The sequence below is a fragment of the Pseudopipra pipra genome, chromosome 17 (assembly GCF_036250125.1).
Source record: "Pseudopipra pipra isolate bDixPip1 chromosome 17, bDixPip1.hap1, whole genome shotgun sequence".
NCBI classification, from domain to species: Eukaryota; Metazoa; Chordata; class Aves; order Passeriformes; family Pipridae; genus Pseudopipra; species Pseudopipra pipra.
In genome coordinates, this window is record NC_087565.1 from 11,860,536 (window position 1) to 11,874,533 (window position 13,998).

General features: G+C 42.7%; 1 protein-coding gene across 8 annotated transcripts in view; it reads right to left on the reverse strand.

Moving 5' to 3' along the window:
• PTPRT (protein tyrosine phosphatase receptor type T) overlaps positions 1-13,998 on the reverse strand; it is a 467,492-nt gene that overhangs the window by 111,009 nt on the left and 342,485 nt on the right. For all 8 annotated transcript variants that reach the window (XM_064674278.1, XM_064674284.1, XM_064674277.1 and 5 more), the window contains exons 10-11: positions 9,001-9,202; positions 5,486-5,588 (exon numbers count right to left, since the gene is read on the reverse strand). In XM_064674278.1, the coding sequence (XP_064530348.1) occupies positions 5,486-5,588; positions 9,001-9,202 (305 nt within the window). The remainder of the gene's footprint in view (positions 1-5,485; positions 5,589-9,000; positions 9,203-13,998) is intronic.

Genomic DNA, 13,998 nt, shown 5'->3' on the forward strand with positions numbered 1-13,998 from the left:
ACAAGCAATTGCCACCCTTTTCGTGGCATTAATGAATTAATTATCAGCACAAATGCCTGAGGCAAGCTCATGTGAGTCCACTGAGAGGCTGCAAAGCAGTGAGCTGAACAGCACTGCTCCCTGTACAGTGATGGAGATCTATACACCAAAGCCACCAGCTCCAAAACAGAACAAAAACCTCAGTAAATATTGTGAATTTAGAGTTTTTCCCCACGGAATCGAGGTCACTGGGCCTGCAAACCACTCTTTTGTAAGGATGGAAAGAACTACTGGGCAGGAAAAGCAAAATCAGACTAAGGATGCCAGTGAGAGGGATGCAGGAGAAGTGACTGAGGATGAAAAGATGATGCCCAAAATCACAAAAAAAAAAAAGAAAGAAAGAAAGAAGGAGTTATCTGGAGATTAAATTTATAGCCTGTGGCTCCACATGCTCTCAATTCCTGCTTTGTTGCCCATGGAAATGAAAGGTAAGTGTTAGCTAGTCAAAATCTCAGTTCTCCAACATAAAATGGAAGCAAAACCACTGCCCTCCATCACAGGAAATCTTCATTTGTTACCGAATGTAGGAATACTTAGGTAGGAACACATCCTACAAGATTGTTTCCTGGGAGAATAGCTTGGGCATAAAACCAGAAAAAAACATTGTTCTTCTGTGTTCTGTTAAATAACACTACAGATGTTTTCTCTTGATATGTTCAACATCATGGACACCAAAAATTACCTTTATTTCATGATTAGAAGACCAAGACTCAGATGTTGATACTTATGAGTACATGAGGCTCAGTCCATATAAATTAATTTCTCCTCCTGGCTGAGTGTTGATATGAAAATATTTATTTGACCTTTGCCCAGTACTTCTAAATATATTTTAAATCTTCAATCTCCATTCTCTTATTTGGATTTACTTCATTCCTTTCAGATGTACATTAATAAAATAAGCCATCCTTCCTCACAAAAATGATTGCAAGTATCTGACCATTGCATGCATTCACAATAAATGATCCTACCTGAATATATTTCTCCAGGATCACTTACACATGATACTTACACTGCAAATATATATATAAATATATAAATATCAAATATATATATTCTACCCCACCCCAAAAAATATATCTGCAAAAAGGCAAGAGCAAAGGTCAAACAAGATTGTTCCAATTATACTGTTTTATAATTATACTGTATATAATAATATATACAGTATATATAATATACAATTGTACTGTAATATAATTCCAATTATATTACACAGTGCAGGGATCAGGTGCCTAAAGACTGTCCTGTACCTGGGTGCTGGCAGCACACAAAAGAACACCACAGATTATTTACTGACACATCTCTGAGAACTGCAGGAAGATAAAGAGATTAAATCCATCTTCTTCCAACAAAAAAGTTCTCTGCTGTCTGAACCCCCCCAAAACATAATTGCAGGCTGTTCTCTAACATCCTCCTACAGTGTCCTACAGCTCCAACACTCAGAGCAGGGTATGGGCATGGCAATCACACCTGTGGGCAGCATTTATGCCAACTCTGAAATCCTCTAAACTAATACCTGCTCTGGAAATTTGATTTTCTCCATAATACAGTATAGGTAGACTGATAGAAGCAACGGTGTGTTAATAAACCAGATGGACTTTCAAATATCCAACACCCAAAAACCAGCCCAGTGGACAAGTCGTGTGGATAAAACCCCTCACAGTGGTATTTCCAAGCAGTCAGTGGGATATAAAGCCTCAAACAGAGGTCTAAAGATGTCATATGTGAATAATCTATGCAGGACTGACTCAGCCCTCCTGATAATAACACATTCAAAGGCAGAAATATCCTCAAAATCACACTGGAGATTTTCAGGGAAGAGCTGAGGAGTGAAGATTGAGAACACTTGCATTCTTCCTTGCTCTTGTGAATGCATTATAGATGAATGTCAGCCCTCAGCATATCAATCACAGCACCATTCACAGGGTTTAGATTGATATAAGAACACCTAAAAGTTATTTTTAAAGGGCAATGTGGAGTCAAGCTCTGCAGGTTATACCATGAAAAGTAAAGGCACCAATGCAATGCCTGTGCCACAAGGGAGAACATTTCTGCTTGCTGAGGCTTCACCTCTCTTTTGGCAATAGGACAAAATAGATCAAAGATTATCTAAGCTTATATTAATGCTATTAGTTCATATGAAAGTGTCTTCACTGTTACCCACAGATCATTAACAATGCCCAGTTCATGGTCGTTACTTTTACAAACAACCACATTTAAATTATTTATCACGAGCACTGGGGAACATCAGAAATGTCTTAATGCTCAAAGTGACTTTGGAGTTGGTGTGTCTGCTTTTCAAATGAATGAAAAAAACAACGAATCTTATTTTAAATATCCTACAGTATTACTCCAAAAACGTTCTTGCAGACCATGCTCCATCTCTGTGCTACAGCAGAAGGAAATAACTCAAGAAAAAGTTACTTAACTATCTTATAGATGGATACTACCTTGGAGTCACCCCCCTACATCACTCCAACTCACCAGCCCCACAACAGAGACTGCTCAGACATTGCCCTAAATCTCTGCTTGTCTTAATGCCTTCAGTACCTGAGCACAGGATGGCATCACATCCTTGAGGGGCTCTAAGCCACTTAAGTTTGTGGCAGACTTTTAAAGCACATTTTTTTTATCACATTTAATAGACATGACTGGAAAATACCACACTTGTGAAAGAGAAATAAACCATGTACAACCAAAAGGCAGAACAATTGACCAGACAAAATTGAAGAAGATGTATTTGAGCTCAGCTTGAATACAATTAAAAACATTGAAGAGGAAAAACCACCACCTCACTCTTGTGTAATTAAGAGTGTCCCAAGCAGTTCACAATATGTTATTCATGTGTTATTCCTGTAATGTGCTGGGTGCTGTTGACATTCCCTACTCTGAGGGAATGTTACCTGCTTCTGCACAGGTATTTTGAGAGAATCTCACAAATGGGAGTGTGCAGAACAGACTGGAAGAAAAGGGAACAGATTGGGAAAATAAAGGTTGGAATAACTGGATTTGTCAAGGCCAGACTAGGAACAGTCTGGATGGTTACACAGAGGAAGGTACTCCAGCATTCTCAGGCTGTCATATTTAATAAAAAGCTGAAATTCCCCCTCCCCTTTACTCCTCCTGCCTGTCCTGGTTTCCATTCACACATCTGTAAGTCAATAAAATGGACTCATAATAGGAAATAATTTTATCACTTAGATGTGGCATGTAAATATTGCCCTCTCTGCAAACGTGTATAATGGGCTACGATGCAATTAAAGAAACCTGAGTGAAAATTTATAAAAAATCTCTACCAATTTTATATACAGATGCATTTGCTGGCAAAGGCATTATTCACTGAATGCAGTTAAACTGCAGTAAATCGACTTTGAGAAAAATCACAAGACTTTTCAATAAAAAGACAAAATAGCAACACTGTTAAGACAGCAGGTGGTAAAACGAGATACAGGAATGTTCCCCCATATAAAGAAATAAAACAAAACAGAGCTGTGTGATTTTACTGCTCTTTTCCAGCAGAAAAACATCCCTAAAGGACTCAGAAAATAGGCTCCTAAATTTGCTCATATGGAGTAGCAGAGATTGAAAGGGAAACTTTGAAATACATTCCTCAGAAAAGCTAGAGAATGGATGGTGCAAGTCTTAAAGAGCAGACTTTTTTCCTGAGCCTGTCAATGCAATCTGGGGGAAAGCTGTGACACAGGCTGGACCACCAAGCCATGTAGGATATTTCATTAAATCCAGCAGTTTACCTCTGAGCAATCTGCTCCTGAATACATCCTTCAAAAGCACTAAGAACCTGTCAGTGAGGCACAGAAGCCCAGGTCACTTGGAAAGAAGGAACTAGAGGTTTTTTAAAATACCAGGCATGGAAAAAGCTTCCAAGGTCTCTTGTGAAAACTGGAGGTAAAAGCCTGAAGATCCCACAGGGAGGTAATGGATACCTGCTGGATACCACTGCAAAGCAGGACCCACTGCTTGTCTAAGTGATTCCAGTAGCTGCTCTCAGCTGAGGAGCCTGGCAGGAGGAGTGGCAGGATGAGGGGAAGGATGAATGGCCAACTGGCACTTCTGCCAGTGACAGATAAGGCAGTGCCAGCTCAGAAGGGAACTTTGCTCATCTGTGCTGGTGCCTTTCTCCATGTACAAATCCACCCCAATGGAAGAGAGTGATGAAGCACAGACCTCTAAGCCATGTTCCACAGTCAGGGAGTGTCCCAGTCCAGCATCTCATCATTAAGAGCAGGACCCAGCTCAGAGTCAGCCAGAAATGTTTTTTCTGTTCCACAGGTTCCTGGGCAGCTCCCTGCCCCCAGATGACCAGGGAAGTGACTGCACCCCTGTACTGGGCACTGCTGAGGCTGGACCTTGAGTGCTGTGTCCAGTTCTGGGCCCCTCACTATGAGAAAGACATTGAGGGGCTGGAGAGAGTCCAGAGAAGGGAACGGAGCTGGGGAAGGGGCTGGAGCACCAGAAGCTGCTGAGGGAGCTGGGGGGGCTCACCCTGGAGAAAAGGAGGCTCAGGGGGGACCTTCTCACTCTCTGCAACTCCCTGACAGGAGAGGGGAGCCAGATGGTGGTCATGCTCTGCTCCCAGGACACAGGCATAGACAAGAGGAAATGGTCTCAAGCTGCACCAGGGGAGGCTCAAGTTGGACATCAGGAAGAATTTCTTCATGGAAAGGGTTGTCAAGCACTGGAACAGGTTGCCCAGGGAGGCTGTGGAGTCCCCATCCCTGAAGGAGTCCAAGGAACGACTGGACGTGGCACTCACTGCTCTGGTCTAGTCTACAAGGTGGTGAAGGGTCAAAGCTTTCCCAACTTAAATGATTCTGTGGTTGTGTAATTCTGTAAATCCCCTGCTCTGTCAGCAGGACCTGCTTGCCTACACTAGCAAAGCCTCACTAAATCAGAACTCCTCTCTCTGTACCAGATTCATTCCTTCACTGTACCACCAGCCCAGCAGCAACAGCTGGATTATGTGTGTGAGAAGTGAGGTCAGACCCAGAAACTGCACAAATGCATCTGCAAGCATTGAAGACAGTTCAGGCATTCCTACAGTAGTTACAGACAGGCCTTGTTCACCATGGAAGAGAGGGCAGGATGAAGACCTGGAGCCTCCTCCACCTTCCCACAGCACCACTCAGTACCCAGCCCCACGTCCTGCTGTGCTCCAGCCCTGCAGAGGCATCTGAAGTGCTGCTGAGAGGGTAATAACCCTGCACAGTGCCAGCAGCAATCCTTCCTGGAGGTTAACAGCAGGAGGCAAGGAGGCTGAGGCGTTTATAAAAGGAGACTGTGAAAGGCAGAATCAACAGCCGAGCTGGCCTTTTAGTCAGCGCTGGCTTTCAGCAGCTCCATTATCAGAGGAGAACCAGAGAGGCGTGAGGGAAGCCTGGGGAGGAAGGAGATGGGGGGGAGCTGTGAAGAGAGAAGACCAAACACCCACCTGACAGGTGCTCCCCGGGACTGAGCAGGCTTCAGCATCACGGTGATGGTGGTGTCGGTCTCGTTCAGGGGCGAGTCCGTGTCGTACTCCGGCATCGACGGCGCTGCAGCAGAGCAGGGACACGTTAGGAACACACCACTCACTCACTCAGGTTAACACTTCCTGGAGACCATTTCACACTTCTCAAATGAAATATCAAAACACTCCCCGGTGTTACGACCAGAGTTATCAAAACTGCTTAAATATTTGGACGCTCTTTTTCTCTTCAAATTAAATGGGAATTGGTCCCCCCTGGATCTTCAAGTTGGCTTTGAAAATCTTCAAGGTGGCTTTGAATTTTTAAGACTTAGTAATGCTTTGAGGTGGGATCATTCCTTCCATTTTATAGGGGAAGAAAGAAAAATGGACATGATAAAAAAAAACCCACTCAAGAGGAGTGAGTCAGTGGCAGAGCTGAGGAAAGAACCCAGGAATCCTGAATCTCTTCTGGTCAGTGGATTAGCCTTCTCCCATTTTAAGAGTTCTTAATACAGAGACTTAAGCTGGGCCCCCTTGATTAGCTGGAGGGTGTGTTATGGAGCACAAAAGATGAAAAGAGAGCAGCAGAAATTAGCCAGGTTATTTTTGCACCCAAACCCGTGACATTTTACCCCAGTGCTTTAGTGATGCTGACTCAACAGGCAGCTGCACAGATTCCAGGGCTGCCCTCAGGCAGTTCCCAGCCATGGCATCCCCATCCCTTCCCTGACATGTTTTCCAAAGCAATACAGAAACCCAAGGAATATTCACACTCAGCCAAACTTTAGTTTCTACTCCTGCTTTGTTACCTTCTCTTAGGATCATTCCATGAAAGTAGAAGTTTTCCTTAGGAAACATATTTTACTTATTACTTTTTCCTTCCTCTTTGGGACAAATTCATCTATTTGGGACAAATTTTACTGTGTAAGAACTGAAGAGATCACGAGGTCAGAGCAGTATCAAGTCTGTTCCAAAGATGCAAGTTTGGCTCAAGTATCTTTAAAGTACAAAGCAAACAGAAGAATTCACACAAATAGTTCACCTGTAACTCACAAGGGCAGGCTGCACTGTGGGGAATCCCATATTTAATCCTCTCATGGTGATTTCCACTTTAATCCTGTTTACAATCAGGATTTTTATCTAAATGCCTGAAAACTGTCAAGAATGGGGCTGCTATTATCAGCTCAGCTACTGACTTCCCTGTCAATAAGCCAGGGAAGAATGAATGCCAACTCCTTCAGGAGGATTTCTCTGAAATAAGGTGCTCTGCATCAAGGAGAAGCAGTGAGACATTTAAAGAGGACACATATCACCAATGGTCTTCTGCACTAGAGATCACCACAGATGCTGGAGATCACAGACTGATTTGGGTTGGAAGGGAACTCAAAGATCCTTTTGTTCCAACCCCCTGCCATGGGCAGGGACACCTTCCACCATCCCAGGTTGCTCCAAGCCCCGTCCAACCTGGCCTGGGACACTCCCAGGGATGGGGCAGCCACTGCCTGGAGGTGGCAAGGCCAGTTTGGACACCACAACAAGGCTGGGCTCTGCCTTTGCAGCCTCCACCATTCTGCTCTGAAGCTTCTGCCCCAAGTGCAGCACTGCACTGGTGCCACTGAATTGTTTCTGGATTAGCTGTTGGCTACCTTGGACACCTCTCAGACCTGTTCAGTCACCCACTGTGTGATCACTGCACCTGCCACAGACAACAATAATCTTACTGTCAGACACTATATAGCTGAAAAGTAAATGGAAGAAATAGGTCTTGCCAGGCCCAGCTAAGGGTATGGAGTATAAATAACCAGTGATCCTGGTCTGTGCTAGTCACAGGACAGCAGAATAAGATACAGTAGTTTTCTTGTGTGCTCCACACAGAACAGGTGTGTGGCACCTCACTCAACCCACAATTGGCAGAGATGTCCCTAAAATAGCAAGCCCTGCTCATCAGATGAATGAATGCCTGTTTTCCTGCCCCAAGAAAAGTCCTGAGGAATTCTGCTATCCAGTTGGGATTGAGATGCAAACAAATGTGTCCACCCATATAAACAAATATGCTCACACATTGCTACAGCACAGACGTCTTTTTGTTTTCAAACACGTACAGACTTACAAGGACATTCCAGTCAGTGCAAAAATCTTTCTCCTCCCAAATAACCTTGAGACTGCCTTTTAGAGCAACTTTAACAGTCATTTCCAAATCACTTGGAAAATGCAAATGTCACAAACTTGACCATGCAATGAGATAATCCAATGTCAGAGACTATCCTAATGCTTGCATGGAGTTTGCACCCAGCTATTGTGACCCAGGTATTCCAAAGGTGGCAGGAAAAAAGGACAATAAACCAAGTGTGCATACAGGTAGTAGTCATGCAGGCTTCCAACACAACTTGAGCACTTATGATGGAATAATAAAATTCAAAGGAAGAGAATCAGAGGGGAAAAGCACTACCATTGTTGAGCTATTTTACTTCCCTGGTCACAAAGGAATAGAGTGCACACAGTGCTGTCCCTTCACAGCAGGGCTGCACAAACCCCAACAGTCCATGCAGCTCTTTGGACACTTAATGGCTTTACTTCAAGTAATTTAGGGCTTTTGGACTAAATGTTAAGGGTTCAAACCCTTCAGATGGCCAGCAGAAGAAGGGGATGCATTTTACTTCCTTCTAGTTTACCCTGTCACTTATTGCTCACAATCTGCTTTTATTAACCAATTTTGAAAAAGGGCAGTGGAAAACACACGCTGTTGTGCCCTCTTTCCTACAGCACTCAGCCCTAATTTTAAGCATTCCAAATGTCCTGAATGTCCCAAATGTTTATTTTGGCTTTACTGAAAAAAAAACAAGGTAGTTCAAAAAAATGTCAGCGCTTCTCTCTGTTAGAAAAGCTATTTTAGTGCAATCAACTAAATGTTAAAATTAAAATCAACATATATCTGCCCAATATCACCTCTACCATCCCTTTTCTGATAACTAGCTTAAGTCTCCTCTTTGTTTTTTCACATGTTCTCTTTGCAATGCCTCCTTATTTTAGTGCCTTTCATATTCTTGTCTGCCTACCTCGAGCCCTCCCTCTGCTCTTACTCATAAAAACCCCAATGAAAACAGCTTTCCTCCTTTATTTTTAGTCTCTCTGCACTATTAATTCCATTACTTCATTACATCCATCTTGGTGCATTCTGAAAATAAAAACCACATTACTGAAGGAGCTTCCCCATCCAGGCAGATAATGCTGACAATAATTATTATAGAGGTAGTTCATTTGTACAACTAATGATGATTCTCATTTAAAACACTCCACAAAAACATTCATGGCTATTTAAGATACCCACAAATTAACCACTGCATTTGTTACCAGATCAAACACAGGTTTAAAAATCTGCCCTATGAAATTGGGAGAGACACTGAGCTGAATATTCTTAATTGTTTTATGCACCAGCTTTAGATCTAAAGAACAAAGCACTGGAAAGTGGTTTATTTTTTATTTCTTCAAAGCAGTACCTGAAATTTTAGTTGCAATCCGAGTGGTGATGGGTGGCCCAAAGCCCTTGACTGTGCTGGCTTTGATGGTGAAGGAATATGTGGTCCCTGGGTATAACCCTACAAACAGGTGGTGGGTCTCATTCCTCAGCTTGAAGACTTTCCCCCTTTGGCTGGACAGGTCAGCACTGGGATCCAGGGACCCAACGGCCTTGTATGTAATCTGCAAATGAAGAACAAGGAAAGGAAGGTGATAAGGGGCCTGTTTTTGCTCTCCTGTTTGCCATCTCTTGAAATCAGACATTGAAAACACAAGGACAGGGATAATTTCAGTATCTCTGGTGAGTGGCTCTATATTTGCATCCCAACGGGGCAATTTCACTTAGGGAAAAACTAATCTTTTCTCTCCACTCAAACCTCAGCATGGGCTGATCTACAACAAAAGATGCAATGAACTGCTTTTTTTGTTCCAAATCTCAGAACTTCTGTAGTCAAATCAGAGCACACAGCACGACCAGCACAATTACCAGGAGAATTTCCCACACAATCCCCCACAGCATCTGAAAACCCTCGGTGCAAACATGGATACATTTTCCTTTGGAAAATCATCTGTAGCACATTTTCTTTTGGCAAATCATCTTCTCATAAGGCAGCTGAAAACAATGGCAGCAACAAAGGCTTTGTAAGTCTTTTCCTGTGCTGAGAGAACACGCTGAAATGAAACTGTACATTTAAATGAAATAAATATCACCAAGTCTTTAGATAAAAGCCCTTCTCCTTTGTAAGCCAGCCACTAACATCCTTTCCCTCCCCTCACTCTGAGCCTCGGAGTGCAGATTTACATGTGGTTTACACCTGAGAGAATAAGCCAGGAGGGTTCTGGACCTGGAGAAGTGTCAGGAATACACCTGTAGCTGGTGCCAGCACACCTGGAGAGGAATCCACACTGCAAACACGCCTTTGAAATCCTGCTCCAGCTGCATCATCCCACCCAAGGAAACCCTCTGGATATACAGACACTTGCAAGCAAAACTCATGACTTATTTACCAGCCAATTCCTTGCCTGCCTCCCAAATTCAATCCAAAGGCAGCTCAGTTTCAGTAGAGCTGTCAATATAATACACTGTGCTCTGCTGCTCTCCTAACCTTTCCTGATATTATGGGATCCTCACTTATTTGTAATGAAACACTATGAATAAATCAATGTATGTTAATACACGAAGTCTTCAATTTTTTATGAAGGTCTCCACAAGAATCTAATTCCCAGCTTTGCTTGAAAGAGCCTTTGAAAATTTTTAAGTCGCTTGTCTCGTGACAGGAGGAAAATGTTGCATTTTCAGGAAAAATAAATACCCAATGTTTAAAAAAGGGAGGTTTTAATAGTAACAGGATAAATAAGAGACTGATGGTGCCAACACAGTCAGATGGTGAAGGAACTCGGAAGGATAAAGGACAGGCACATTCCCACCAGCACAGGAGGGACAGAACACTGAGCCCAGGAGCCTTCAGCTGGACAGACATTACATACTTAGGAGGATGATTCAAATCTCAAAATTTGGCTACATGAGTCCAAATTCTGTGTAAAATGTAAACCAAGTCAACAGCACAAGTTCAAGTCTACAGGAAGCGATCAAAAAAGGCTTTATATGTTTAACTTCCAGATGTTCAGTGATATATAATTGCTGTGACAGACCATGGGGAATTAAATAAGAACAGATCACTGTAAGAAATACAGTGACCAGTTCTTGCTCTCAGCAGAGTCAGCCTCGAGCTCTTCTCTGCCTCCCTCAAGAGGGGCTGAAGTGGGGAGGAAAGTGTACAGACACTTGCAGGAGAGCCCATGGCCCACCTCTGTGATGACCCTTGTCATGACCACCATGAGCTGGGAGTCTCCACACTGCCATTTGTGACACATTTCTGTGGTTGAGGGGCTCTGGATTTCTGTGGTTGCTGAGTGCTGATGGTCGAGCAGCAAAGCCCCTGGTGAAGCAGTTGAAGCAGCCCTGAACACAGAGCCCTCCACTTGAAAAAGGAGGCAAACCCTCTCCCAGCTCAGGGAAAATCACCATCATTTCTCTCTGCCAAGTGAGATACCTGCTGTTTCTTGGCTATTAATGCTACCCTGAGTGTGGATTAACATCTGAGAGCTCTGCCTCAGTCTATCCCTCCACGGACCTCCCAGCTGAGCTGCAGCAGCTGCCACTTCAGCTGCATCCCAGCTGCCCTTGCCAGCAGCATCTCCTGCAGTGGGGGGTGGCTGCTCCCTCCTGCCCTGGCACAATCCATGCTCTGCCAGCCTCAGGCTCCCCATCCATCCCTGCAACACTCCTCCCAGTGTGCCACCATCACCTCCAGTCAGTGGGACTTCCTCACTGGAGTATCTGAGCTGCACTGTGTGGATCTGTGTGAATCCACGTCCCTGCATCAGAGTTCTCCTGCAGAAATAAAGAGGCTGCAATACATCACTTACATGTTCTTTTTCACATGTAAGTGTATCCTGCACCAAACTATAACCAGCTGAAAGGAAGACCTAAGAAATTGCCACTCCTCTTAACTGATTTAAACTAAATTTTCTGAAGCAAGGGAAACTGCGGGGAACTAGAGAGTGAAAAATTTTCAAGAAGAAACCACGGAAATTTCAAACTTTGGAGTCATTTATAAAAGCACAAAAACATGTCTGGAGAAGAAATACTTTCCTGGAACAAGAAGGATGCTGGAAAAAAACCACCTGCTCTTGTGGTTCCTATGCTGAGTATTTATCTTAATTTCTTGTTCCAAGTGTCAAAGCATTTCATTACAAAACAAACAAGAGATTCTAATCTAAAAAAATGAGATGACTCAATCGCTAGAAAGCAGCTGTTCTAAATTATAATAAAAAAATCTATTTTAAAGACAAGCCATGTCATCTAATACTTGTGCTTTCTGGGGAAAAAAGAAAAAGAAACAATATTAATAATTTAAATGTTTAAAAACCTACAAAGAAAACAAACAGGAAAATACTCAGAAATATATTTGAGAATATAATTCTGACTGGAAATATTGAAAATATTTATTTGCACTCTGATGTAGAATAAATGCAAATACAAAGATGAGGAAATTTCTCACAGGACTGAAACTCTATGTTTTTTAACCACCCTCCTGTTATCTCCTGCACACCAGGTGCTGCCTTAAGTGGAAAGTTGCCTTTCCTCTGCAAACTGGAATGTCTGTCCCATGTTTACATATGGAATGGAGAGTTTACATATTGGCTCCAGCAGAACTTGATGATCCCAAGGAAAGCTTTTAGTGGCCAACACTGCAATGGTTCCAAACACAGCAAAAACAGGCAAAGAAATACACATTAATAAATGCTAAATCCTCCTTGGAATCTCCTTCATGGAGTTAATGAAACACTTCTCAAACTGAAGCAATGAGAGAAGCAAATCTGGAGAAATCAGCAAGTCAGATGGTGAAGGAACTCGGAAGGATAAAGGACAGGCACATTCCCACCAGCACAGGAGGGACAGAACACTGAGCCCAGGAGCCTCCCAGCTGGACAGGAATCACACACTCAGGAGGAGCACAGAGGATTCAAATCCTCTGCAAAATTTGGCTACATGAGTCCAAACTCTGTGTAAAGTGTAAACCAAGTCAACAGCACAAGTTCAAGTCTACAGGAAGTTATCAAAAAAGGCTTTACATGTTTAATTTCCAGGTGTTCAGTGATATATAATTGCTGTGATAGACTGTGGGGAATCAAATAAGAACAGATCACTGTAAGAAATGGGATTGTTAGTGAGTTCACTGCTGGATCTTAATTATTTATATCCTTTATAATCTATATAAATATGTGATACAGCATCCAAACTATGCCAGTGCCCCACTAACCAGAGGCATCCCCTCTTATTCCATCCTTCTTTCTGTTTTTCACCCATTTTAAACCTTGGAATATTAACTCCTTGAAATCACCGAGCTGTGTGAACCACCCCAGGGATGTAGATATATAATATTGAGAGCTTAAGCACAGCTCTTCTCTCCTTCACAGAGCCCAATTTAACACAATTTTCCAGGGAGATGGGAATGCTTTGCTAACTGTCATTGTCTGCAAAACTTCTCTTACAGGGGCTTATAAAACTTTAACAGGGAAGGGAGAGACCACAGCAGAGGAATTAACTAAACTAGGAAGCACAAGGTTATTTTCCACCGCAAATGTTTCTTCAGAAGAAAACACATAATTAAAAAAAATAACAAAAATAATCCCCCCTTAACCCACTTGGATTTTTCCAAAAGCCCAGAGGATTTCTTGCAACCAGACAAGTTTGGTGAATTTTACTCCTTTGCACAGTGGGAGAAGAAAGGGCTTTGTCCTGTGCTTTTTGAAATAAAATTATCAGCAGGTGTGGTTGAAAATTAGAGGTTAAAAAGATCCCTGTACAAAAAGAGGGTTCATATTGTTAAAAATGTGGTAATTAAACAGTGAAATGGACCATCAAGCAATGTGATAAATTACACTTTGGTTTTAGGAGTTCCTCTGGAAGGACATATTATGGCACAATCACAAGGCCACAAGCTTAATACAAGAACAAACCGAGATAAAGATCTCATGACTTCATTGAAATGGCCCTTGCCCTCCACTACTAAAATCCTTTGGGACCCCTGGATGGCTGTTCAGATTCTCTTTAATCCTCTTAAATAAATAAATTAACAGGACAGAATATTCCACTCAAAGCACAGCTGACACATCCATTCAGCCTTCCCACACATTCGATACATTCCAGTGAGCTTTCCCACTGAGGGGGAACAGAGCTGTCAGGATTTTGTGTGTTCAGAACCCTAAAACTGAGGGCAGCAAACTCAAGTGTCTCAGGACTGAGAGCTTGCCAGTCAAGGCAAAAAAAAAAAAAAAAAAAAAGCTCCTATATTTCTTCCCACAGCAGTTGATCCCAGTATGCAGAGCACTTCATCTTATATCTTTTGTCATATAGAATTAATCAACCCCAGCGAGCAGAATTTTGCTCTTTACAACCATATCCACCATCA